General features: G+C 39.6%; 4 protein-coding genes and 1 long non-coding RNA gene across 8 annotated transcripts in view; 3 read left to right on the top strand and 2 right to left on the bottom strand.

The window, feature by feature from the left end:
* The window catches only part of LOC116603049 (transmembrane protein 272), a 41,013-nt gene that overhangs the window by 5,578 nt on the left and 10,410 nt on the right, over positions 1-25,025 (top strand). The window contains exons 3-4 of one of the 4 annotated variants that reach the window (XM_048733516.1): positions 5,956-6,202; positions 23,277-23,349. In XM_048733516.1, the coding sequence (XP_048589473.1) occupies positions 5,956-6,202; positions 23,277-23,349 (320 nt within the window). Of the gene's footprint in view, positions 1-5,955; positions 7,704-15,836; positions 16,646-23,276; positions 23,350-25,025 lie in introns of those variants that run through there. The other 3 variants (XM_048733515.1, XM_032363996.2, XM_032363994.2) reach the window with 3 other exon arrangements.
* On the top strand, positions 223-3,376 carry LOC125573159. The gene is made up of 2 exons (XM_048733514.1): positions 223-1,466; positions 2,116-3,376. The coding sequence occupies exons 1-2, from the start codon at positions 1,091-1,093 to the stop codon at positions 2,529-2,531; spliced, it is 792 nt and encodes a 263-aa protein (XP_048589471.1). The 5' UTR covers positions 223-1,090; the 3' UTR covers positions 2,532-3,376.
* On the bottom strand, positions 3,803-5,883 carry LOC116610838 (golgin subfamily A member 6-like protein 22). The gene is made up of 2 exons (XM_048733513.1): positions 5,222-5,883; positions 3,803-4,734 (listed from the first exon to the last, which is right to left on the bottom strand). Exons 1-2 carry the CDS (start codon positions 5,321-5,323, stop codon positions 3,991-3,993), a joined length of 846 nt encoding a protein of 281 aa, XP_048589470.1. The 5' UTR covers positions 5,324-5,883; the 3' UTR covers positions 3,803-3,990.
* Positions 7,318-15,668, bottom strand: LOC116603051. Its single transcript, XR_004290448.2, has 2 exons — positions 15,479-15,668; positions 7,318-7,512 (listed from the first exon to the last, which is right to left on the bottom strand). It is a non-coding gene; the product is annotated as an uncharacterized LOC116603051 (long non-coding RNA).
* Positions 17,939-20,333, top strand: LOC5519259 (brain-specific homeobox/POU domain protein 3). The gene is made up of 3 exons (XM_032363992.2): positions 17,939-18,124; positions 18,317-18,346; positions 18,444-20,333. Exons 1-3 carry the CDS (start codon positions 17,975-17,977, stop codon positions 19,224-19,226), a joined length of 963 nt encoding a protein of 320 aa, XP_032219883.1. The 5' UTR covers positions 17,939-17,974; the 3' UTR covers positions 19,227-20,333.

Genomic DNA, 25,025 nt, shown 5'->3' with positions numbered 1-25,025 from the left:
GGGGAGGGGGATGCATATCAATCAATGGCTGTCGTTTTTCTAATGGTCTGAAAGAGCCTGGGGCGAGCGCGCGGGAGACCTGTGATATTCTAAAACGTTAGGGACTAGGCTCTATTTTCAAGATGGCTGCCAGCAAAATCGTAGTAAACACGAATTCCTGCAAGTTTATGTGGAAATTCCCGGCTTACAAAGCTCTAGAGCGATAAAAAAGCGAAATAATGATTGAAGCGGACTCCCAAATATGGTATTTAGTGCCTAATAAGGAAATGGCCGAGCGAGCTAGAAAAACGACAGTTTTTAAAACAAGATTGACTGATACGAACAATGAAGAGGCGACACAAAAAGAGCCTGTAAAGGGCTCCCCCCCTGTAACCAAATCTACGTGTCACCGTGTCACGGAGACAATGAGGTTTCAGCTCTCATGCCCGTTTGTTTGCGCATGCGCGAACATACAATCATTAAAAATAATTGGGACATTCGTACAATTTGTGTAAATTATCAAAACAATAATCCATTAAAGAGCACAAAACCCTTAAAATTATATTTAGAATCCCCCTCCCCTCCCTTCAATGTTGCGTCAAGTGTTTTTTGCGTTGATATCACCCAACATTAGAGACCTTTAGATCCGTGGACCAGGTCCACGACCAGGACGAGTTTTGGCCGCGCGCGCACTGGTACTACAGACTAGTCCTCGGCCTGGTTGTCGTCAAATTGCAACATTTAGATAGTAAACAAACCGTCGGAATGCAATTTTATTAAGTTTGTTCATAGTTTGGCCATGTTTGAGCCATGTTCTCCAAGAAAAACATTCTAACATCTTCAATTATGCTATACCTCGACGATTTTTTGGAGGAGGAAGATGTCATTCGAGTTATCTTGGAGCAAAATCGGAAAAATCCTGCCATTCCTCACGAGAATTACAGTCGGATCGAGGAGACACTCGGTGATATGTCTGAGGCTGAACTAAAGGCTGAGTTTAGGTTCGGTCGTGGCGAAATTGACCTGCTTCTCGAAGCTCTTCAAATCCCGGAGTCATTCAAGTGCATCAATGGAACTGTTTCTTCTGGTTTAGAAGGACTATTGACTATTGATGTTTTTGAGGAGGTTTGCATACCCTTGCAGACTCGGTGATATGATCCCACGGTTTGGTCGCTCTATTCCTGAGCTTAGCCTCATTTTATCAGAGGTCACCGATTTTATTGTGAATACACATGGTCATCTGCTACTTGACTTGAATCAACCCTGGTTACAGCCATTCCAATTGGAGTCGTTTGCTCGGGCAATCAGCCGAAAAGGTGCTGCGCTGGACAACTGTTGGGGTTTTGTTGATGGCACTGTAAGACCCATCTGCCGTCCAGGGGAGCACCAAAGAATAATGTATAATGGCCACAAAAGAGTTCATGGTATTAAATTCCAGTCCGTGGTGGCGCCAAATGGCCTAATAGCCAACCTGTTTGGTCCAGTCGGTAAGTGCTTTTTTATTGTTTGACCCACTGGATCACTTGAAGATCCCCATACATGTACTATAGTTTCTTTCATAAAATATTTTGAAAGTCTTTATTAATGTCAATGTTAAAATTGGTTACATTATATTTTGCATTATTTTTAATCTAGAAATTTGATGTTGCGACCCCATGATTTGTGCAGGTTTTCTAATTGGCTGTTTGAAAATATTTTGACTTACCTAGTAACAATACTGTAAACAGTGCCCCACAGTGCATAGCATGTACATACTACTACTATAAAAGAGAGCTTATTTTACAGCCATTCATTTTTCACACTATGTAATTTCTCTTTCACATATACTTGGTCTGAGTCTCTATCTGTTACATTGCAAATGAACTTATCTTTGTGCGCCAACCATAGTTTGTTAGTACTGTGTACTATTAGGAACTTTTTTTCTTCCTTTTTTTGCACATAAAAAGACATGTGTATTGAAGAACTAACATACTTTTTCACATTTCCAGTACAAGACTTAGAATTTCACAATATTCTCATTCGTAAAAATATTATTCTCCCTCTACAACAACATGCTTATGTTTTAGAATGCCACAGCTAAATATAAAATTGTTTCACAATGAATTTAACAAATGTTAAATTTTCTTACACATACAGAGGGAAAGAGGCATGATGCGAGGATGCTACAGATGTCAGGGTTACTGCACCAACTTCAGCAATACTCTGTTGATCAAGCACGGCAGCCACTTTGCATCTATGGGGATCCTGTTTACCCTCTCAGAGTTCAGCTACAGGCACCATACAAACATGCTCACCTCACAGCCGACCAAGAGGCCTTCAATTCTTCAATGAGCAAAGTTCGATCGGCTGTTGAGTGGGTGTTTGGGGACATTGTCTCTTATTTTGCCTTTCTGGATTTCAAAAAGAATCTCAAGATGGGACTTAGTCCAGTTGGTACAATGTATGCTGCCTGTGCTCTTCTACGGAATGCTCATACATGTTTATACAGCTCTATGTCTAGCTCTTTTTTTGACCTAGAGCCACCTACTATTCAAGAGTACTTTCAAGTTTAATGAAAATAATTATATTGTATTGTCAAAATTTTGGTCCCTGCTCATCCCCTGCTACTCTGGTAGCAAAGGTTTCTTTGGGCTATTCCATTTTTGTTCCCCTCATATCAAAGAGCCAGAAAGAGTCTTTTATTTTGACTCTGGATTTCCTTAGGGGTCTTCAGTTTTGAACCTGGTTTTCCACAGGGGGCTTTGATTTCGACTATAGATTTCTATATGTTTGCTAGAGTCTTGATTAGCAATAGGGTGCATAAATTTATCTGACATTTCCACAAGGGTAACATGAGAGATTCTAGATTTCCACTGTGGTAGAGCAAAGTTCCTCGATTGGGGGATTACAAATTTTAAATGGAATATGGCACTTTCTGTCAGTCTTTTATTAGCTAGCTGCTAGTTTCTGTTTTTAATTCTATCCAAAGCTCATTGGGCTTAAAAGTGCTAGTTTCTATTTTTTTGTTATTTGTCGAATATGAAGGAGCCAATTATATTAATTATACGAGGCTTGTTAAGACAGATTCTTTTAGTGTTTAAAGCAACTTGTGGCAAAAAATCTGGTTACTTAGAAAGTACCAAACCTATTGGCTTTATTTGGCAACTTTTGAAAGGTTTGCATATAAAAAGAAACTTTTGTTTCCTTGATGGCAGCCTAGGAAAATCAATTCCTTTAGGTGGTGAACTTTAATTTTTCGGCTTCCATGAATATTTCTTGGGAGGACTAACCAAAGTAAATGCTGACCTATAGTTCTTTCAAAGTAAATTAAAACTAAGCCAGGGGGTTGTCAACGTTCGAGTATATAGATTTTTGATTGCTACAGGTATTCTATAAAATAAAACACTTTTAGATTCTTGTGGAGTGAGAGAGTTGATACTTGCTTGATACATGCCTCTCAAAACCCTCAGATGATAGAGTACAGGCCACATGCTACCTGTATGCAAGTATTTTCACCTCTATCCCATGTCCAGAGCTGAAGTGGGCACTACACAAGAGGGTGGCTATCTTGAAAAGTATCTGGCCTTATATCCATCTTTTAAGTGATTTCATAAATTATGTATTCATATCCCTCACATGGAAGAGATGCAAGTCACAAATACAGTTTGAATGGGTTTAATTGATTTTTCTACCCCCCCCCCCCTCCCCTGTATTTTCTAAAGCCTTTTCTGTTGAGGAGGTGTGGATTTTTCCTGGGAACAGATGCCACATGGAATTTGACTGCTTTTGTTGTCTGTTGTTGAACAAACACAACTTTGACCCATGAATAATAAATGTAGCCCACTTTGTAGAAAATATGATTTAACTTTATTTTCCAAAGAATCTACTCTATAAAGAGTTTGGCACCAAGCAGATTGCTGAAGTGTTCAGTAGAGAAGTACTTGAACTCTGCTATAAAATGTCAGCAATTGACTATCAATATAATTTATAAAAGAAACATTAAAAAAACATGACATTATTGCAGAGATGCTGTTAACAATAGTAGGTCTTTGCATTTTTAACAGCATTCAGCATCTCTGTTAGGACATTCATCATGGCCATATTCATGGCTTGTTGTTGCTGTTGCTGTTGCATATGCATCTGCTGTGCCTGTTGTTGCTGCTGGAGCAGGAAGCCATGGAAATGCTGCTGTTGCTTTAATTCATTTTCTCTGATTTCCAGCTCTCTTGCCCTCTCCTGACTACGTACTGCTATGCTCTGCTCCATTAATTGCACCAAACTTTGCTGTGTCTTTCTCTTTGGTTGGTCTTCTTCGCCCTTGTCTTCGCCACTCTCTTTTCTCTTCTTGGTTGCACTTAATCTCTCTGTTGCCTTCTTCCTCATATCTTCTGCCATAACCTTCTCGTCATCCACCCTCTCTTTCCTTTCCCTTTCCCAGTCCTCTATAAGCTCGTTGTAGTCTGTAAGCATCTGGTGCTTTTCATCGTACATCACCTCTCCCCCACTGTCTCTCTTCTCCTTCTTCTCTTTTTTTAAAAAGTCTTCATGCAGACTATTAAACCTCTTTCTCACCGACCTTTGAGTGACCTTAAACCCATGGTTTTCTTTTAAATTGAGGGCGATTTTGTCCCACTTCTGTCCTCTCTCTTTTGATGCGTAAGGATGCTTGTGAGGCTCCTCCGCAATAACCTCTTTCAGAAGTGAGACATCGCTGTCAAATTTCCATATAAAGAGCTCTCTTTTTTCCGCCACTTTTTTATCCTCAGACATTTTGTACTGTAAAAAATCAAGATTGAGTCTATTAAGCGTCTGAATTTAGTCAATTACAGAAAATTACGAGTACTTAGGCTTATAGTAAAAAAGATGAAGTTTGTTTACATTGCAGTGTTACGGTGGCAAATGCTCACTGTTATCAAACATGTTGGGAACAATAAAAACGAAAAATGTGGGCGTGAAAAAAACTTAAGCGAAACTTTCAGCCCTTAGTTAGCCCTCCAAATATATATTTTCTGAAAATGATCGTTAGGGTAACTGAATTATGCAAATTTTATCGTAAATGAAGAATCAAAACAATACGAGAAAAGCAACAAAGGGAAGACCGCGAAGTTTCAGCCGCTTTATTTGTATCTCAAAAAACGATAGATATGCATCTTCTTTTTACAGAGTTGCTTGAATTCTTTATCACATTTACCTTTCACAACACTGTCAATATTTCCTATAGACTTTTGATGAACAGAATGATTTGCAAAAATAAAAAACATACCTTGAACAAACTGGTCCCGTGAGTACCACTTTGCTGTGTAAACTTGTAGTCGCCCACTCGAGGGCGACCAGTTTTGACAGTAGCGTGACCGTGACAGGCCATCTGCGCATGCGCACACAACGCGCGAGCTAAAACTCGTCCTGGTCGTGGACCTGGTTCTCGGATCTAAAGGTCTCTATTGAAGAGGAGGAGGACGGGAGAGACGGGGGGGGCTGAAATAAAATAAAATGTTAAAATGGCGCTTTCTAGATGTATGTGAATGCAGCACTCAAGGTTGTTGTCTTTGTTGCCATCCGCATTTGTCAGTCGCGAAAGCGCTACAATCCTGCCAGGGTGCGGACGGCTGCAAGGGAGACTACACTCAAGGCCTTATAACTTGGATGTCAAAACTCTTTTCGTGAAGTCCATAAACGTTAATAGTCAATAGAATCAACTTTACTTTATTAGGCAGTCCTCATTAGCGATATTTTGACATTATAGATTATAAGAAGCATTCAACTCAAAACAAGCGCGCTCACGCACGTGAGCCCTGTGCCCCAATGCAATGTTACCGAGATTTTAGATCCTCTAGGGGTGAGCGTGCAAACACTTCGGACTCGAAAATAATGTTGATGTCCTTTTTAAATAATCGAGAAATCTTAGACTCTCCCCCCCCCCCCCCCCCCCCCCCTCTATGCTTCAGCAAATCTTAGCGATTCCCATGTTCTCAATTCTTTGACAAACACCTTATCCAGGTGCCATCTACCTGGGTGACTGCCCAGCTCAACCCATGATACCCATCTACCTGATCGGTGTCGGAGCCGGCATCGTACTGACCGGTATTGTGGGCAGGACGTGCCCCTGCTTAGACAAGAAATACCGTCCAAGAAACCCCATCCTGTACGTCCTTCTCTTGTTCTTGATTGGCTGGTTTATGGCCGGTAATATCTGGGTGTTTCGCCTGTATCTACCAGACATGGAACACAAACATGACACGGCACGGTACTGTCATAGAATTCTCTATTTGTATGCGTTTTGGTCTAAGCTAGTCCAGTACGTAGCCTTCGCTTTATACCTGCCATTCATCATCTATGTGTTTGTGATTCGTCCGTTACGGACGGCTAGACGTATAGCAAAAAGACGCTTTAGCGCTTGTGTTAATGAGACTACGGTAGATCATCAAAGTGAGGCAAAAAATAGGTCACGTGATGAAAGGCGGAGTTGTAATGAAAGCGAGGCAGAGTCTTTGCTGAATGGTCCAGGCGTTAGGTATACATAAATGTACTTGCCTAGTTACCAAGCTCTTGCTCGGCAGCACGTGCTGAGTAACCATGCATGATTAATTGATGATAGCAACAATACCAGGTAAAATTTTATCTATTTTTAAACGGAGCAATAAGAATTATCTTTGCGACAGCTCATAGATCTTGCAAATAAGCCCACCAACAAACTTGCACTATTAAATTCAAAATTAAAAGAACATAGTAAGGTATGTATTTTTATCCCTTATCCACCATTCTCGTCCCAAAAGCTTCCTTTGCTATTTAATGAGGGGCTATGAAAACGAAAATTCCCCCCCCCTTTCCCTATCGGGGAATCTTGGACCCCCTGTCGAGGTTGCCGAGAGTGAATCGCAAAGAGCCGGTAAAGCTTAAGATTTGGACCGAGGGAAGGACAGAATAGACTAATTCATAACAGAGCCGGTATATCTTTAAGATTTGGAAAGAGGGCGGGACAGAATAGACTAATTTATAAAGTACACTATTTAATTGCAGTTGTTTCTTTCACTTTTTGAACTTTTTCGTCGTAATATTACACAACCCTATACTGTTTTATTCTTGCAATATCCAAAAATACTTTTTCACCTTTCCAGACAGATTACTTAACTCCATAAAAACTCAAGTTTTCTGAAACCACAAAGGGATTATTATAGCCTCAATGTGAACAAGCAAACTTCTTTTTACCTTGTGACGTCATTGAGACTACTCATTGAGACTTCTTTTTACCTTGTGACGTCATTGAGATCAGCTGACTAATGACGTCACTAGGGAAGTTAACGATTATCCCTCGAGTCTCTCTGAGGAGTAGCTATGGGCTAGTGAATCAGAGTCCATAAGGGCGAGAAATAATTGTTTAATTCAAGTCACAGAAGAAGCTCAATTTGTATAGCCAAAAACGTTGTATTGTCCGGTCATGTTATTATTTGGCTTTAAAGATTAGGCATTTTGCCACTATAACTTGATGATAGACCGCTAGTGGTTGACTTGTGTTTGCCATACATTGACTTTCTATATCCTAGTTGTCTTGGCAACCTGAAGAGGAAAAAAGAGGTAATAGTGAGTTGCTTTTGCAATTGATCATTTTTGCAAATTCTCTTTCTAATAATTCATTGAGTATTTTATTCTTATGTTTACTAAAATTCAAGAACATCCTTTAGAACATCTGCAGCCTTAAAATGCACCAAAAATAAGAACGACCCAGCCTCAACTGAAAATTAGACGTCTAAAAAAAGTGTGTAAGTGCAAATAAGTGTGTAGTGCAAGTGTTCTGCGCCAGGGGCCAGTTCGAAAAAGCTTTTATATCAAACAACCTTTATTTAAAAATTTTATATCCTATCTGGGAGTCCGTTTCAATCATTTTTTGCCATAGAACTGTCATAAACTCCTAGCAAAAATTGTAGGAGCTCGTGTTTACAATTTTTTTTAAAGCCTCTACTTGAAAGGAGGCATGGACACAAACGGTTCAAACTATCACAGGTCTCCCGCCAGCCCACCTCGGGTTCTTTTCATTTTAGACCTGAAAAACGACAGTCGTTTATTTGTAAGTGTTAAAACAAGGAAATTCAAATTTCGGCTTTTGAGAACATATTAGGCAATTTTGTTTTGAAACTATCTTATCACTTCGTTCGGTCAATTTCTTATTAGCACTATCGACAATATACCACTTGACATTATATTTCGGAATTTTTTAAAAAGGACGTGTGGAAGAAAATTGAGTCTGCCTTAGCAATTAAAGATTGCCACGCAAACAAATTGCTTTAGCTACTTCCATACAAACATGTTTAGAAATGAGTGAGAAACTGAAAATATTTTACAAACTACTACTATTTAAAGCCGCATTGTCACCAGTTTACTTCCTGTAAATTACGTAACAATCTCCGATGATTTTTAACGGAAAACGCGAAAAATATTTCAAAATATTGAAAGCAGTGTGTTTATTGGAAGTTTTTTTTTGAGGATGTGATTGATAATTTAGAGCGGATGGCCTGTTAAATATTTCGGATTCAAATAGACTCTTTTGTCTTTTGACGGTTGAGGTTTCCGTCGGACCTCCGGAAGTAAACTGGTGACTGTAATGTTTTAATAGCGGAGCCAGCGCGGCCGTAAGCCGCGCGCGGAGCTCTATAGGTATAGAAATATGGTATAACTATGCGACTTGGTTTTGTGGTCATTGCGCGGGTACCCTGTGGTGTCACTCGCCAGCCAGCCAGCCAGCCAGCCAGCCGCGCGTGAAGTAGAGTACAAAGGCAATAGGTACCATCTGGCCATTTTCATAGCAGATTATAATGGCAGACCTACTCTGCTAGGCAAGGATTTGCTTTCTCAAATAACGCTTGAGTGGGATAAGATTTTCAGTGTCAATCGCCTCACTGTCGTGCCTAATCATGACAAAAGTCAACTTGATGCATTAATTTCTAAGCACAGTGAGCTGTTTGAGGAAGGTTACAAGGGCATGACAGGTTTTGAGGCCCACATCACTATGAAAGGTGGGGCAAAACCAGTGTTCTTCAAGCCTCGGAAGGTTCCTTATGAATTGAAGGGTGCTGTCGAAAGGGAACTGGATAAGCTAGAGAAACATGGGGTGATAAAGAAAACCGAGAGATCAGAATGGGCTAGCCCAATTGTAGTAGTCCCTAAGGCAGATAAGTCCGTTCGGATATGTGGAGACTATAAGGTAACCATAAACCAGTTTGTAGAGGATGAACAATACCCCCTAGCTACTACACAGGACTTGTATACAGCACTTGCTGGATCTAAAGTGTTTAGCAAGTTGGATTTGTCACATGCATATGCACAATTGAGTGTTGATGAGGAGAGTCAGGAATACCTAACTATATATACACTCACAAGGGGCTCTACTCTTACACTAAGTTGCCCTATGGAGTAAAATCCTCGCCTAAGCTTTTTTAAGCCAAAATGGATCAGATACTGCAAGGGCTAGATAAGTGTGTGTGCAAACAGGATGACATTCTGATCGGTGGTGATGACTGGCAAGAGAATATTGGAATTCTGTCTGAGGTACTAGCCAGATTAGCTAAACATAATGTACACCTCAAGCTACCTTAGTGTGAGTTTCTGAAGCCAGAAGTCACATACTTAGGGTTACGGATAAATGCTGAAGGCCTGCATCCCGTAAAGGAGAAAGTGGATGCTGTAAGAGAGGCACCTTTACCCACTAGTGTAAGTGAGTTAAGATTATTTTTGGGCATGATGCAATACTACCATTCTTTCCTTCCAGGCCTAGCCACAACACTAGCCCCATTGTATAATCTACTTAAGAAAGACATCCCATGGGAATGGACAACAGAGTGTCAGCATGCCTATGAGGCCTGCAAACAGGGTCTCACAAGTGAGGCACTATTGGGGCATTATGATGTTAATCGTAGTTTAAAACTGGATTGCGATGCTTCTAGTTATGGAATAGGAGCAGTACTTAGCCATGTGATGGATGATGGTCAGGAAAGACCAATAGCCTACGCATCGCGTACTCTGAGTTCTAGTGAAAAGAACTATGCTCAAATAGAGAGAGAGGCCTTGTCCATAATTTTTGGAGTAAAAAAGGTCCATCAGTACCTATATGGGCGAAAATTCACTCTTGTAACAGATCATAAGCCACTGTTATCTATCTTAGGCCCAAAGTCTGCCATCCCTACACTTGCAGCAAGCCGCATGCAAAGGTGGGCTATAATTCTCTCTGCCTATGATTACGAAATAGAATACAGATCCTCCCAAGAACACAGTAATTGTGATGCACTTTCCAGGCTACCACACGAGGATTCCAGTGTAGGTAGTGAGGGAACAATCTACATGGTAAGTGCATTTGATGAGGATTTCCCACTAACTGCTAAGGCAATTGCTCAGCAAACTCAATTGGATCCAGTGTTGAGCAGAGTTCTCCAGTATGTTATGTCAGGCTGGCCTGAGGTATGCGAGGATGAAAACCTCAGACCATATTTCAGCAGAAAGATGGAGCTGTCATGTGAGCAGCACTGCGTTTTGTGGGGATCCAGAGTAGTTTTCCCCCTCGCCTCAAGGAAGAAAATGCTGGAAGAACTACACTGGGAGCACCCAGGTATGTGTGGAATGAAAGCTATAGTTCGTACTTGTGTTTGGTGGCCAAAAATGGACGAACAGATTGAAGAAGCCTGTAGAGTTTGCTCGGTATGTCAAAGTGTTCGAAGTGCCCCTCCAAGTGCACCTTTAATTCCTTTGAAGTGGCCTACCAGGCCATTCCAACGTATTCATATTGATTTTTGCCAAGATGGCAATGACTATTTCCTGGTGGTTATTGACAGCCACTCAAAGTGGATTGATGTGCAACACATAACTTCCACCACTGCCTTGCGCACTATTGATGAGCTCAGGCTGATTTTTGCCAATCATGGTTTGCCTGAAGAAGTAGTCTCAGACAATGGGCCTCAGTTTGTTTCCTATGAGTTTGCCGAATTTATGCCGAAAGATCTGTTAGGGTAGTTAAAGAGGCCCTACTCAAGCAAGTCATTCAGGGCACAAAGGGTATGTCTATGAAACATAGACTTGCTAGTTTTTTGTTCAGGTACCGTACCACACCTCACAGCACTACTGGCATGAGTCCAGCAGAGTTAATGGTAAAACGCCAACTCAGGACCAGGCTTAGTCTTGTAAAGCCACACCTTGCAGATGCTATAGAGAACAAACAAGAGAAACAGAAGTTCTATAAGGATTTGAAGTGCAGGAAAGAGCGACCATTTGAGAGGTGTGATAGAGTGCGTGTGCATAACACCAGAGCTAACTCAAAGAGGGATAAGTGGATTCCTGGTACTGTAGTTAAAGTATGTGGTCCCAGAACATATGTTGTTAAAACAGGACACAGGACTAGATATGTCCACATTGATCACATGATCAGAGCACATGATGATATCTGTGATGACGGGAATGAACCAGATATCACAGTGCCTGAGTCGTGTGAGCAGGGTGGCACAGAGAGTGAGACCATGATTCAGTCTGACAAAGTCAACCAACCAGCTGTTAATATTTCAGATCACCATGTAACTCTAGTAAAACCTCAGGATAGTTCTGTTACCCAAACTCCTGTGCTGAGGAGATCTCAGAGAGTTGTCAAACCAGTTGTCAAACTAGATCTATAAGTAGTTGTGTTCAGGGTATAGTTAACTCCTCCTTTTAGGGGAAAGCAGTGTAATGTTTTAATACCCATGATGCTTTGCGAATAAAGTTGTTGTTTGCTGACTCATCGAGTGGTCTTCTTTCTCCATGTGGAGTTCGTTTTCCCAAAATACTACAGTGACAATGTGGCTTTAAGGGAGCAAAACATAAAACGGTACATTGGATTACTAATAGGAATTAAAGTAGGATAAAATCTACTGTCAAGGTCTCTACATTGTCTTGCTAATAATGAAATAGAGATCATTGTCTGTTGTTCACTTGGTGATATAGCGACTATGAGTTGTCCAGAAATAATAGATCTATTAGAGCGCGAAACAGTCATCAAGTTCCCGTATGTACCAACCAAATGGCTTTGTTCTAGCAAGAGTTGCAATGTGTTAAGAAAGTGAACAACCTCCTTGTTTCTTTGTTAAAAATAAAAAAATTAACATACAAAACCTGGTGGATGAGCAATTTAGTTTGGGATTTCCAATGAGAAAAAATGTAATAGGGATGAACGATTCACCACCTTTTCTTTTCATTCTTATTTCCTTGCGTTTCCACCTTTTCCTTAATTTAGATCATCATTTCTATATTCTCTTTGTTTCTAGCGCAAAAGCAAAGTTATATTCTGAGACGTGAAATATCCCATGATTTTTCTTCGCACTATAAGCACTGAGATAGCACACGAAGCGACGATGGCGGCCGCGAAGATGTCCCCATACATGTTGAGAAATTATATATTCTCCTACTCCTCCCCTTCTATTTGTTATATGTTACTAGAAAACTCAGTTACAAGACGTGATAAATATCTCTCTGGTGTCTTAGAGCCTTTTAGTTGAACCAATATGATTCGGGTGAGAAAGAGACGCAACTGAATTGTGATTAACAACCTCCTTGATAGAACAAACCCTTATAGAGTAAAATAACAGATAAATTAGCCATCTTATATATTTCTATAATGTAGATGATTTTCAATCTTCATTTCAATCTGCCATCAATGATAAAAACAAGTATGACAGCTGGTTATCTTAGCTAAAAAACTCTTCCACGTTTTTCCAAAACCTTTGTTTACCAAACAAATCGATAGCAATATGATTAGGATGTCATCACATTGGCGGACGAATGTGACTTTTCGCCGCTAAAAGACGATCACCCGTCAACCTGTTACTCCCGCTATTCAAAGCACGGCCACATGGCTACTTGCATACTGACCCACGAGGCACGATAACATTACTCAATAGGTTACCGTCATGTTTGCAGTAGCCTGCGCTAGCAAGTTTGCGTGTGTTTTGAAGGATCAGAAACCAAGAGAATTAGAGGAAACCGGCGAGAAGTTTGACGAGCGAATTTTTGGATCGCAAATAATTGGGGACTTAATACTGGTTTTCTCTGGTTCTCAGGGCTTGGGAGCGCATGCTAAGGCAACGTCAAATGGATAAACCTTTTACACAAATGCTCTTTTATAAAAGGAAACCTAATGTATCAAATAATGATTGTTGTAGTTATTAGACTAGGTACTGTCATTTTTCATAAATTTACTTGGTAAAGATTTATAAAAGGCACTCTTTATCTAATCTATCAAATTCTTATTTTTAATTATTTGTGCCATATTAATCAGGCTTTCATATAAGCGTTGTTGATTATGTTGATTCCATGTATTAAAATCGTCTAAAAAAGGTAGAAATTGGCGTGTCATCGTCACGTTCTGCCAGAAAGACCTAACATAACTTATTTTGGTTGAACTGGATGCGTTACAGAAGGAACTGCCTTTCTAGTACTAGCGAATAGACTGTATCAATGTTGTGCACCCAATATGGCCGCCGTGTGTAGTTTCACTAGAAATTGGTTCAAGTGTTTAGTCGCTGCTCATGTTACCATCGTTTGGCCTTGAGCCAAATATTTTATTTTACTACGGTTTGCGGTTTATATGCGAGAAGCAAGAGAATCGTAGAAGAAATACTACTCAAAATGTGATGTTGTTGATATTGAATTCATAAGTTCAAATCATTTTCTATTAATACGCAAATTTACCTAATAGGGAGGAATTGATAAATCTATGTTTTTATTCTATATATTTATTTCTATATTTTCTCAGAGATTCCCCTACATTTACATTTCCCCTGTAGAAAGCTCAACCCTAATGCGCCGCTGGAAGCAAGGAATTTCGCAATAATTTTGTATCGTAATTTGGCGGTATTTGTCAAAACCACTGAACGCAGTGGCTGCCTCATCCCAACCTACGCAAATTATGCCAAGACAACATGCTATTTCAAGAAAGCTATTTTGGTATCGCCGTCAAAAAAGTTTACTCTTCACCTACAAAGTGCTTTAGGATTTTAGATAAAGAAGGTCACGTTCTTTTTCGGCTTATCAGAGACAAATACAAATTTCCAGAAAACGGGTGGTAGAAATTTGACATTTCTTTCCCTATTTTAAGTTAAATGTTAATTTTGGCTAAAAATGGGCAATGAAATTATTATTTTTAATATTTGGGAAAGCCATTTGTTTTTTTATGAACGCATGACTGCGTGAGCTTCTAAAACGGTGACAAATTTATTTTTCTCTCTCAAAAGGCCCTCGGCGTGCAGATTACGGGGAAATCCCCCTTCGATGTTTCTCAGTGATTCATTATGTCTTTTATTTTTCACAACAGGACCTCTGCATCGTAATAAAATAAATACGTGAAGATGTCATTTATTCTTTTAGAAAAAAACTATCGCCTTTGCCCCAAATCCAATTTCATTATTCGAGACATAAATTCGAACTTCGCATAAACGGTTTACCGCTGAAAAAATCTGCATTTTAACACGGCGTTTTAGTATTTTTTGGATAAACATACATTTATTCATTTTTTTCATATTGTAATTAAAATGTTTGATTATAGCTTTGTAAATTACTTATGTTTTGATGAGAAATCAAGAAAATCTTATTACAGTAAACAGACTTTCTTTTTCCAATAGTTTTTCAGGAGAGAGGCAAATACCTGTTTCCAGTGACTAAGCGAAAATAAAATTGCTATCCCAAACTGCTTTAACAAGACTCGGGAATTTCCGTGAAATGATAATTAGAGAAAAAGCGAAGCGTGTCATATATAAATGTGAGGTCCTTATTTGAGACACTAAAAGCTGATGCGTTTTATTTTTCATTCAAGATTAGGAAACGTAGCTTATTATCCTGTCGACAAATTGCTTCTAATTATTGCTCTCAGCGAGAAAATCTCCCAGTCGTTTCGTGTACTTCCCTAGTGAACGAGACAAGCGAAAAGTCTAAACAATTAAGCACCTGCCACATACAACATAGCTAAACAGACTACCTGCCTCCTAAAACATGGACATCACTCAAGCATTTCATATAAGCAAGAATTTCTTTTACGCGTGGAATGCTAGACAGTGCCCTTTGATAATATTTGAAATACTACATTTACTCCATAGAGATTATGTATAAATAGCGAAATTGGATCATATAAGATTCTTCCGGTCGGAATTAAGTATGTTTTTATTTGAATTATTGTCTCGTACGCCAAGCCTTGCGGCATTTACGTGTGAAATTAAGCTTGCTTGTTAGGAAACTGGCTCCATCGCTTTTACGATGATGTTTAAATAGGAGTGCTACGTATATGTTTGGGTAAAAAGATCCTATGAAAAATGATAACAACAAGACTAAGATACGGAATTTGAATTTGTAACAATCGAAACTGTCGAATCTCGCGATATATATTTTTTAATTTGAATTGCAAGTCAATATCGGGCTTAGCTTTTATCTTCAGATTTTTAACCCTAGAGGAGAAGCGTCTTACTTTACTTCGTATCTTTAAAGAAGATATGTTTTCACAAAGGATCCGAACATTTCTTACCTATACCATCCTCACTCGAACGGGCACACTGAAATCCCCCGTTTACAACGTAATTGTCCGTTTTTTATCAGGCTATCGCGAATTTACTCCCATATAACACAGCGCTTCCGTGTAGCGCAAACGAAAGTGTCTTTTGTCTGTGTCGCAAAAGCGAGCTGTAGTTTTGTTGACTGTGATAGTACTGGTATGCATACATGAATACAGGAAGAAGTCTGTTCAGATATGTACCAACATGTGTTTACAATGCCATCCATGTGTATTTTTAATGGAATAGTTGATCGATTATTTTACATATTAAAGAAAGAACCATTAAGATTTAACCGAGGTTTGATTTTTTCTTATGGTTGTATTGAGGAAGGGGGAAAGCGCTGCGCAACGGTAAAGGGGGAATATTTGTCGGGAATGGAAAAGCATCGAAGCAGACGACCGCACAATCTTCTTGGCGCCACCGCAAGGACACAGAATTATCGACAAAATTCCTCACAACTGACATAGGTTAGTTTATCTCGCTTTACCAATGTTTAGATTGAAGGTTTGAGACCGTACACACATAATAAATATCAAAAAAGAATGTGAATTAGCATCTTTTTGTTTCAGTGTCAAATTTGCGTGTCTATTAAAAACCTAAACAGACGTCGTGAGGATTTCTCTGCGGGCTTAAGGAAAGCGATTGAATGGAATTTGTACTGATCGGGGAAATATTTAAACGAGTTCTCAAATCTCAAAGCAGCTGGTTAGCCAGCTGGTTAACAGAAAACTTTTTATTGCTGTTCAAATTATATCAGCTCTCGAAGAGAAGCTCGTGGCGATATTGGTATGAGAGAAACTTTTATTGTCAATTTAATTTGGCTGAAAAGCTACCAATGAGGGCACGAATCACATCTGCATACTTTATTTGGGTTATATTCCTGGAGATATTCGTGACTAAAAATGGGTGTTTTTCTTTGCTAATCACTTACATCTAGATTTCATAAAAAGGGGAATTTTAAGCGATAAGTTGACGTTTTTGGCCGAGGGGTACCTCATGTGATAGCGCGACGTGGCTATCTAGAACTCATACGAAAACATCAAAGGACGAACCAGTCACGATGTGAAGTCCACATTTTAACGAAAAGAAATAATATTCGAAATTACTGTGACATTACAATAAAGTTCCCATTAGAAAAAGTCTGGATTTGCATTACAAAACGATCCGAACAGTCGTCGCCAAGTCTCAGTGAAAAATAAAATTTTAAGAACATGGTTGTACTTCATGATAAACATTGCGCTAGTATAGCTTGTTTACTTTTATTTCGGCTACCACTCGTGTTTTCTATGAGAGAGTTAAGATGTGTGCCTAGACTTCTCTGTTTGTCAATTAGGGTGTTTTACGTTCGCTCGCAAAGGGGCTCGAGTGAGATCGCCACGGGGTACACGCGCCACCGAACCACACTGGCTTGTCACGGCTTCATCGCAACATGGACTCAAAGACACCGACCTACGCCACACGCGAAAACAACGCTCCGTAAATCACCGATACTAAAACAGAGGCCACGGCTTTAACAATCATGCTGGATCAGAATTTTCGCGTATCGTTTAGCGTCTATCTCTACAGTCATTAGATGTGAAAAGTTTATTCAATGTATTAGCAGATAGCCAATGGGGCGTTAAGACTGGCGTAATTATCTGTAGACTTGGCGGGTTCATTAGGTGTTGTGTTAGTTCCTTCATCTGGCTAATTTTTTACGAATTGAATGGTTTCTTTCTAGGGTTCATTCATTAGCCGTGTCGAAATGCATTGAATGGGCCCGTGAGGCGCGCGTTAAACCATCACACGCTTGCATTTGGCGTGAATGACTCGCGATCCACCCGTGTGCGAACTCTTATTATAGGTTTATGTTGGCCTAGTGATATCCACAGCAAAGGGCGCTAATGAATTTTAATCTTTTTATTGATCGCTTCCATCAGTTGACTAGGAGACAGACGTACTTGACGAACCCGCTTACATCGCTCCGCTAAGGCTTCCTAAGGAAGTGATAACATCGACAGAATCACCGTAACTGTTTAACGATCATGGATTCCCCCCATAGTTTCCTCATTAAGGAGGCTTCCTCGTGTAACTGTAGTGATTAAATTCGGGCGTGATTACTAACGGCGTTAACTACAGAAACGCTTTGAGCTCTCAAGGGTGTTAGTGCGCGATAGGTTGGGTTGTTATCGCCGTTCTGCAGATGTTTCGCGTATGAGCTATTTGGTACTAAAACCCACTGAAGCTCGTGCCAAGCTGAGCCTCGCTTTCAAGCCAGCTCGAGCAGGTTCAGCTGCCGCACTGCACATGCGCAGAGTGAATTTTTAAAGTGCGCATGCGCGGCTGGTAGTAGACAGGTGCGCCAGAGCGCATACCCTTGTTAACACAATGCTAATGTTGTCCCTTTCTCTACGGCCACTCTGACTGCATTTAAGAGGGACTTCACGTCATGATAGTAGATATCAGTTGGTGCTGAGTGCTCCACGAGAATGAACCGGGACGGATTGCTTAACAAAACTCTCAGTCCTCCTCTCTCGAGAATATCCATTTCCAATGGGCCATCTCTTTCAAATTCCTACGGCGGAGGACAATTCCGAGAACCAAGTTGGATTCCATCAATACGCGGCTCAAATGGATCGGTATTTATTTTCTTGTATTTTTACTTGAATTTACAGTGCCGTTTTTTAGTCGCCGCGCCGTTTTCGCCTAGTTGCTCAACTCCCCTCGGGCATTCAGATGCCAATATATCAACTTTGTGCACGAATTCCTCTGCAATAATCACTGATCGATTATTTGTAATTTTCTTCCTTTTCTCTTTTTTTCCGATATAGCTGTCGTTTCCGTCAAGATCGAACAACCTGGTAAGTGATAAGTAAAATCAATACAAACCGTTCGACTTCATTTCCGCTCGTCACTAGTATTCATATAACTAAATCGTTATTTCCTCTTTCTCGCTAGATACCGACAAGCGTATTCGACTCGTTCGATGACTCGCATCTACTTGCTCCGCAACTCGAAGCTTCTCCCAAATACCTGACGAAACCATCAAAGCAGAGTGGCTTCTCCATTCCTGGTTTGCACTCGTCGCATTCAGCTGACTCTGGAGGCTACGATGCGCACGATATTTTGGACCAGATATCTGCGTCCTTACAACCAACAGTCAGTGAATCTCAATTTGATAAACCATTCGAAACTCCTTCTCCTATTAATATCGCGTCGGGACATTCGCTGCACGCGTTACACTCGGCAATCGGTCAGCCTGCCGATGATATGAACCCACGAGAGCTGGAATGGTTCGCGGAACGCTTCAAGCAAAGAAGAATTAAACTTGGAGTAACACAGGCCGATGTCGGGTCCGCGCTTGCACATTTGAAAATCCCTGGTGTTGGTTCCCTCAGTCAATCCACTATCTGCAGGTTTGAGTCGCTTACTCTTAGTCACAATAACATGATGGCACTAAAGCCTGTGCTCACAGCGTGGCTCGAGGAGGCAGAAAAAGCGTATAAAACCAAGCAGTGCAACAGCGCATTTCTCCCGAACTCCGACAAGAAACGTAAACGCACGTCTATCGGCGCGGCGGAAAAGCGCTCACTGGAAGCGTACTTCGCAATGAATCCGCGACCTTCTAGCGACAAAATTGCGTCTATCGCGGAGAAACTGGACCTTTCTAAAAACGTTGTACGCGTTTGGTTTTGTAACCAGAGGCAGAAGAAGAAGAGAATGAAGTTCTCCGTACATTAACTCAGGGAATTCTTTTCCTGTGTTGAATTACGGCGCAAAGTCTAGCCCTGGAATGTGTCTGGGGAGTTCGGCTGCTGCGACTCAAACGTTGAACTAATTTTTATTTATAACCTGAAATTCCCGTGAATGGTTGAATGAAAATAATGGACATCTACGCCGAGGTTATGAAATCTCCTTCAAGGCGAAATGTGCGAAGAAGCTTGAACTTACAAATACAAGCTAAGTGAAGAATAACTAAAGAAATAATAGAGAGAAACCGCGCCAGGCTGTTAACAAATGCCGTTGAAGACAACTTATTATCTCCCAGAGAAGTTGTTTTGAATTGCTCGTGGACAAATATTATTGAACAAATTCGCGTTGGTTTTAACAGAGATGCGAAAAATTCCTTCGCATTAACGACGTTAACTTCCGGGCTTTCTCATAAGTTCCTTCCGAGTGTTTTACTCCGAGAAAATTTCACTAGAAAGGTAACAATCGAGGAAAACATAGATCTCTTTCCGCACCTGCCAACGAGGCCAAAACTAATTCTTTACATTTGAACAAGTTTGAATCCATTACAACTAGTTGTGTATGTAAATTTCTCCCTTTTTGACGAAAAACCGATTCGGGATGCCGATGTTTAGTTTAACAATTTGACAAGAAATAACCCAGAAATTAGTACTTCAAAATAAGAAACGCGTAGCCTGTCAAATAAACGGTTTTTCTTCAAATAAGGCTGTACCGATGTTAATTACCGGCTCGGGGCTAGCTATTGTAAAGCAGTTTGGTGGCATGGAAATGAGTTTATTAATTGCTCAAAGTACTTGAAATGTAAAGACTACGAGACCCGATACAAACGAAGGGCTTATCTTCCGAGCGCCTAAAGAATATATTTTGAAATTTTATAAGTTTAACAAATCTTTTATGAATCCCTTTAGTGTATTATAACGTCTGTACAGAATTTATGAGAGTTGCTCTTCATGTTAGATTCAAGTTGCAGTATTCAAAACAATTGTTGTCCTTGCCAAGACGGTGGCAAACGTTGTAATAAAAATATTCTCGTTTAGCAAAATTTCTAACTAATCGCCCTTAACTGGCCGAGAGTTTTAATAAAGCCATTTAAACAGATATACTGCGTTTGGTTGTATTATTCATTCTAACCAACAAGTGCTGTAAGACCTGGAGTTTTATAGTCAGGAAATAAACTCCCGAATATCACACTTTTTTATTGACAAATGTACTTAACTCTCTTCAAACCAGCAGTCCAAACAATTCTCGTGTACCAAAAGAAAAGTCTCTGTTTTGGCCAAATTAAAGATTAAGTCTTGCCTCTTAGAAAAAGGGGAAACAAGGAATACTTTTTTTTTAATTTGAGACGCGTGTAAACAGTTTGCGCTCCTTGTTGTATTTATTACGAATTTCCTCATTTTCAACTACTTTCTAAAGGTTTTTAGTTTTGGAGACCATTTGACGCCAAAGAGCTTGCCCAACTGTGATTTTCAGTGTGTTTTAAGAGCTTGTAAGGAAGCTGTTTCCTCCACATTACACAAGTTAGTTGAAATCGCGAGTAATTATGCTTGAAACAGGTGTGCTACGCCGCGCTAAGCCACCCGCAACGCTCATTTTCAAATCCTTTTCTTTCTCCATATCGTAAATTAAAACAGAGGCTAACTTACTACAAGGTTTAAAATTACTTCCTTTCTATTCTTTTTTTCCCTTTCCCTTGACACGCAGACAGTAGTAATATAATGGTTGACGTTCACGCATCAATGAAGCGCATCCAATCTATATACGTTTCGCGGTGGGTAGTTTTACAAGAATGGCTTCGCAACTCCCCTTTACGGTATTTTCGTTTTTAGCCCTCTGGCTTGTAAGAGAGATGCCTCTATATTTACATTTATCAGTGATCAGTTTATTGAATGTGAAGGTATTTGGAAAAGCTTTTAGATCATCGTTTTCTCTAAGATCTAAAACTATCCACGTGTTTATGTTTATGTTGCGCGATTATTAAAACCTTTCCTCTTTTTTGACACTCTCATTAGAACAGAGAATTTCCATCTAAAGATGAGCCCAGCCATAATAAATATTTGCTGTATAAGGTTTCATTTGTACTTAGTAAAATATGCGTGGTTTTGCTAAGCAAGACGTGAAACCTAGATTTTGGGATGAATGGAAGGCACTTTCTGACACCAAAACATCTGGTTCGAAGGCAACGGTTGCGCAAGTTATGTACACGAGTCCCCTACAGAAACTTACAACTTACTTACAGAAAATTACAGTTCTGCAAACATGTTGCTTCTTCTTTAACTCGGAAAAAAATAAATAAGTTTCCAGACGTATAACAATTACCATGTTTGCACAACGACTTCATTATAATAATTAGAATATTTTCTCGAAGCCTTTGTTATTTACTTGTGCGGGCTTGTGTGAAGGGGTCGGTTTTCGCATCTTACTTCGTCACACACACAAAAAGTGTTAGGAATATCACCTTCTCTCTCGGCTTTAATGCCAGGAAAAGAGGCCTATTTGGAAAAGCATTATTATTGCATTGGTTTATTGTAAAATTAATGCATTCACTACAAACCTAAAGAGAAAAGGGGTCCATTCTGTAGTATCAACAAATCACACTCTCATGGTAAAGCACTTTAGAATAATAAAATCCGAGCTAGAAATATTTACAGTGATTTCCACTTTTTAAGTTATTGCTTACGTAAACGTAGTTGACTACAGAACTCATTATCATCTTGGCTCTAATATTTATTTTGTTTATCAAGAACAAATGCCATTTATCTAGGCTCTCGTCGGAATCTGTAAAAGTAACACATCTTCCTGAACCCTGAATCCTAGCGACTATTCTTTGAAATCTGCAATATTTTCAACCCCCTTATAACCCTAATTTCAAAACTGAAAACAACCCATTGTTTCCTTTTTTGTTTTGGCAGGCAAATTGTGGTAGATATAATAACGAGGAAAAATTCTTAAGCTCTTTCTCGACAATAAAAGTCCACCTGCGAACAGGTAGCAAATGAAGACTTCACAATGTGGCAACATAGCTTAGAAAAAAAATTCCATTACCTCAGAGATTCAAAATCTACGCTACATTTCATAGGTCGCTATCTCGCAATCAATTCAACGCTTCGCTTGGCCCGGCCTATGTTCCCGTAAAGGAATTTACCCTTATCTGCGTAGTCGATACAAATCTTTCCGTACCAAAACAACTGTCAGGGTTTTGGATTAAAATTTGTGGTGTGAATTTGTCATGATGAACGACACAGGACATTTCTAGTGTCCAGAAAGCGTAATTGTCATAAGCGAATGATTTGGGGTTTTGCAGGTCTCAAAAATCTTTGTGTTAGTTTTAAAGACTATAGTTGAATCTATTATAACTATGATAAAATTTGGAAATAGGTGAATTCTCAGCCTACCCCATACCGAGGCTAAACTAAAGCAAGCGAAAACTAGAATATGTTATACTTTAGTTGGCTCGCCCATCGTATTTAATGATGATTCAAGCTTTCAAACTTTTTGCTACCACACGAGGACATGTCTTGGCGCTGTCTGTGCGCGTTTTCGAAAACGAATTTAGCGCCATCTTAAATATTTCATGTAAACTTTTTGGAGCAACAGAAATTTTAATAATGTAGTGATATCGTAAAAAGCGACATAGTCACCAAGGGGAACAAAATATGAGAGCATTGTTTTCGATTTTGTAAGAATTTATTCCACGGAATAGCATCAACTTTGTATTGCATAATCATCCACCGCTTCGGGGCGTGAAGAAACGATGCAAATACTGAAAGATTTTGTAAAAGGAAAAACGTTTGAAGGAATGTTGCCACGATAACGTTCAAGTGTAGAATACAAATTGAATAAATAAAGGACTAAAATATTCATATAAATACACTAAAATACACGTTCTTTCTACGTGCCATGTGAAAGGTTAGACATGGTCCAATGTTGTTCGGCAATAACACACGGTTTATGCAATTCCAAAGTTGGCTACTTTACTATTGCGCGCTTAGATTTTTTCTTTCTTTTCTTTTTTTAAATAGATTTATTCACAAATTTTAGGTTTAAAGGCAAGAACTTGGCTAAGCCTGCGGTTTTGTGGGACGTTCCAGGTTTCCAAGGAGAAACGAGACAGGTGGATAAGTATTTCTCGTAAATCTTCACATCGACGTGCTTTCAAAACTCCTACCACTATCGCATTTGCCTGACTTGTGCGGTGTGCACAGTGGTTATTACAAAAACGAAAATCTTCTAAAATCTGGGGATGGAGATTTTAATACATTGTGAAATTCAAGCTTCCAATCGACCCCAAAAAGGAGAACCCATATGAAAAATTCCCCTTTTCTAGCTGAGTGAAAAGGAAAATAAAAGAAAAGAAGGCCAATATCACATACTGGAAAGAAAAAAGTGATTTATGTTAAATGCTTTTATTACTATATTGATAATATCAAATAATATTATCGGCTGAGAACACCTATGTTTTAGGCTTTTTAGTAATTATATCCTAAAGCAATAAGCCTTAACGTGGGATTTGTCAAAATGCTGTAGGGTTTTTTTTAGCCTTTTTGTCTCTTTTTTCTATTCGAGGCAAGTCCTCTACCCGATATTATGAAAATGCCTATCACCATTTCAATTAGGATTTCAGGAAGCGATTTGCGATTTTTGTTTTTATTTCTCATTTTCTAGAAGTTGGTTTGGCATTGTATTTGGTCACTCTTGCATTCAATCAATGGCTGGAGTAAATTATCTCGAAAGTGCTTGAATCGGTGGCGCCTAGCTTTTACCATCGGCCTCTTTTCTTATCCACTTTCATTCATCTGCTAATATGCAACCCATTCGGAAAATTCTTTCATTCACTGCGTTTAAAGATAACGCCAATTTAGCCATTTTTATCGGAAATCTCTACCTAATGTCACATTTATGGCTCATTCTTTGCTCTCAAGGATTCCTTTATCCTGTAATATATCTGAGAAAAGTCAGAAATTCCTTATATCCGACCGCAAACTTTGCCTTACACGAGAAGCGGCGAGTGTTCAGTTTGAGAAGATGGCAGGGCGCCAGCCACTCTTCGATAAAAAAATTATACTACCATGCTCTACTTGAGTTTATTAAGAGCGCTATAGATTCTCATCCATTTATTAGCTTTTTGACCGTGTAGTTCCCTCTAATGCATATTTGTGAACCTTAAGAACTTCCGTACTTGAAGATAATGTGGATGAATTGCAAAATCTCACGACTTTAACAATAAGGTTGAAGTACAATGGAATGATACTTTTATTGCTTCGCTATAATTCTCGCACAGATTCGCAGCAAAACCCTGTAAAACCTAACTCGCGCTTTGTGAAACTATGAAATGCGTATTTTTATCGTAAATAATCGTGATGAATGGACGGTTGATTTTTCGTGGCTAGAGGCGATATCTAGGCGTAGCTCTTAAAATAATCGATCTATCTCTACTATCTAGCCGCCAAAATCGTAACTCATCCCTCAACGACTTTTATAGTTTAGCTTAACAGCGCCCTTCAAATTAATAGAGCCACGTTAAAAAACACAGCGGATTTCTTCCAAACCTTTTCCAGCTTAAAAAGAACACTCTCCAGTGTCAATGAATATCAAAAAGATTTTATTTACTGGCGTTCTGGTGGTAGTACTGTGAATACAGGTAGGAGTCCCACAGAATGAGCTATTGCACGTGGTCAGAACGACCGATAAATGCCGCGACCTAATTGCAAAGTCCCCTGCTATTCACACGAACCAGCAAAATGTGTTTATTCCAAGATCCTCGCAGGTCTATTTGAAGCCTATTAACCT

Source organism: Nematostella vectensis, chromosome 10 (genome assembly GCF_932526225.1).
Source record: "Nematostella vectensis chromosome 10, jaNemVect1.1, whole genome shotgun sequence".
In the NCBI taxonomy this organism is placed as follows: Eukaryota; Metazoa; Cnidaria; class Anthozoa; order Actiniaria; family Edwardsiidae; genus Nematostella; species Nematostella vectensis.
Note: the sequence above shows the minus strand (reverse complement) of the source record. Positions and strands in the feature narration are given on the sequence as shown.

Excerpts from the sequence above, each read along its gene's own strand:
- LOC125573159 (XM_048733514.1), top strand. The coding sequence starts at position 1,091 with ATGTTTTTGAGGAGGTTTGCATACCCTTGCAGACTCGGTGATATGATC. Across the intron at positions 1,467-2,115 it reads CAACCTGTTTGGTCCAGTCG|AGGGAAAGAGGCATGATGCG; the intron begins GTAAGTGCTTTT and ends TTACACATACAG.
- LOC116610838 (XM_048733513.1), bottom strand. The coding sequence starts at position 5,323 with ATGGCCTGTCACGGTCACGCTACTGTCAAAACTGGTCGCCCTCGAGTG. Across the intron at positions 4,735-5,221 it reads ACGGGACCAGTTTGTTCAAG|TACAAAATGTCTGAGGATAA; the intron begins GTATGTTTTTTA and ends GATTTTTTACAG.
- LOC5519259 (XM_032363992.2), top strand. The coding sequence starts at position 17,975 with ATGAACCGGGACGGATTGCTTAACAAAACTCTCAGTCCTCCTCTCTCG. Across the intron at positions 18,125-18,316 it reads TACGCGGCTCAAATGGATCG|CTGTCGTTTCCGTCAAGATC; the intron begins GTATTTATTTTC and ends TTTCCGATATAG. Across the intron at positions 18,347-18,443 it reads CGTCAAGATCGAACAACCTG|ATACCGACAAGCGTATTCGA; the intron begins GTAAGTGATAAG and ends CTTTCTCGCTAG.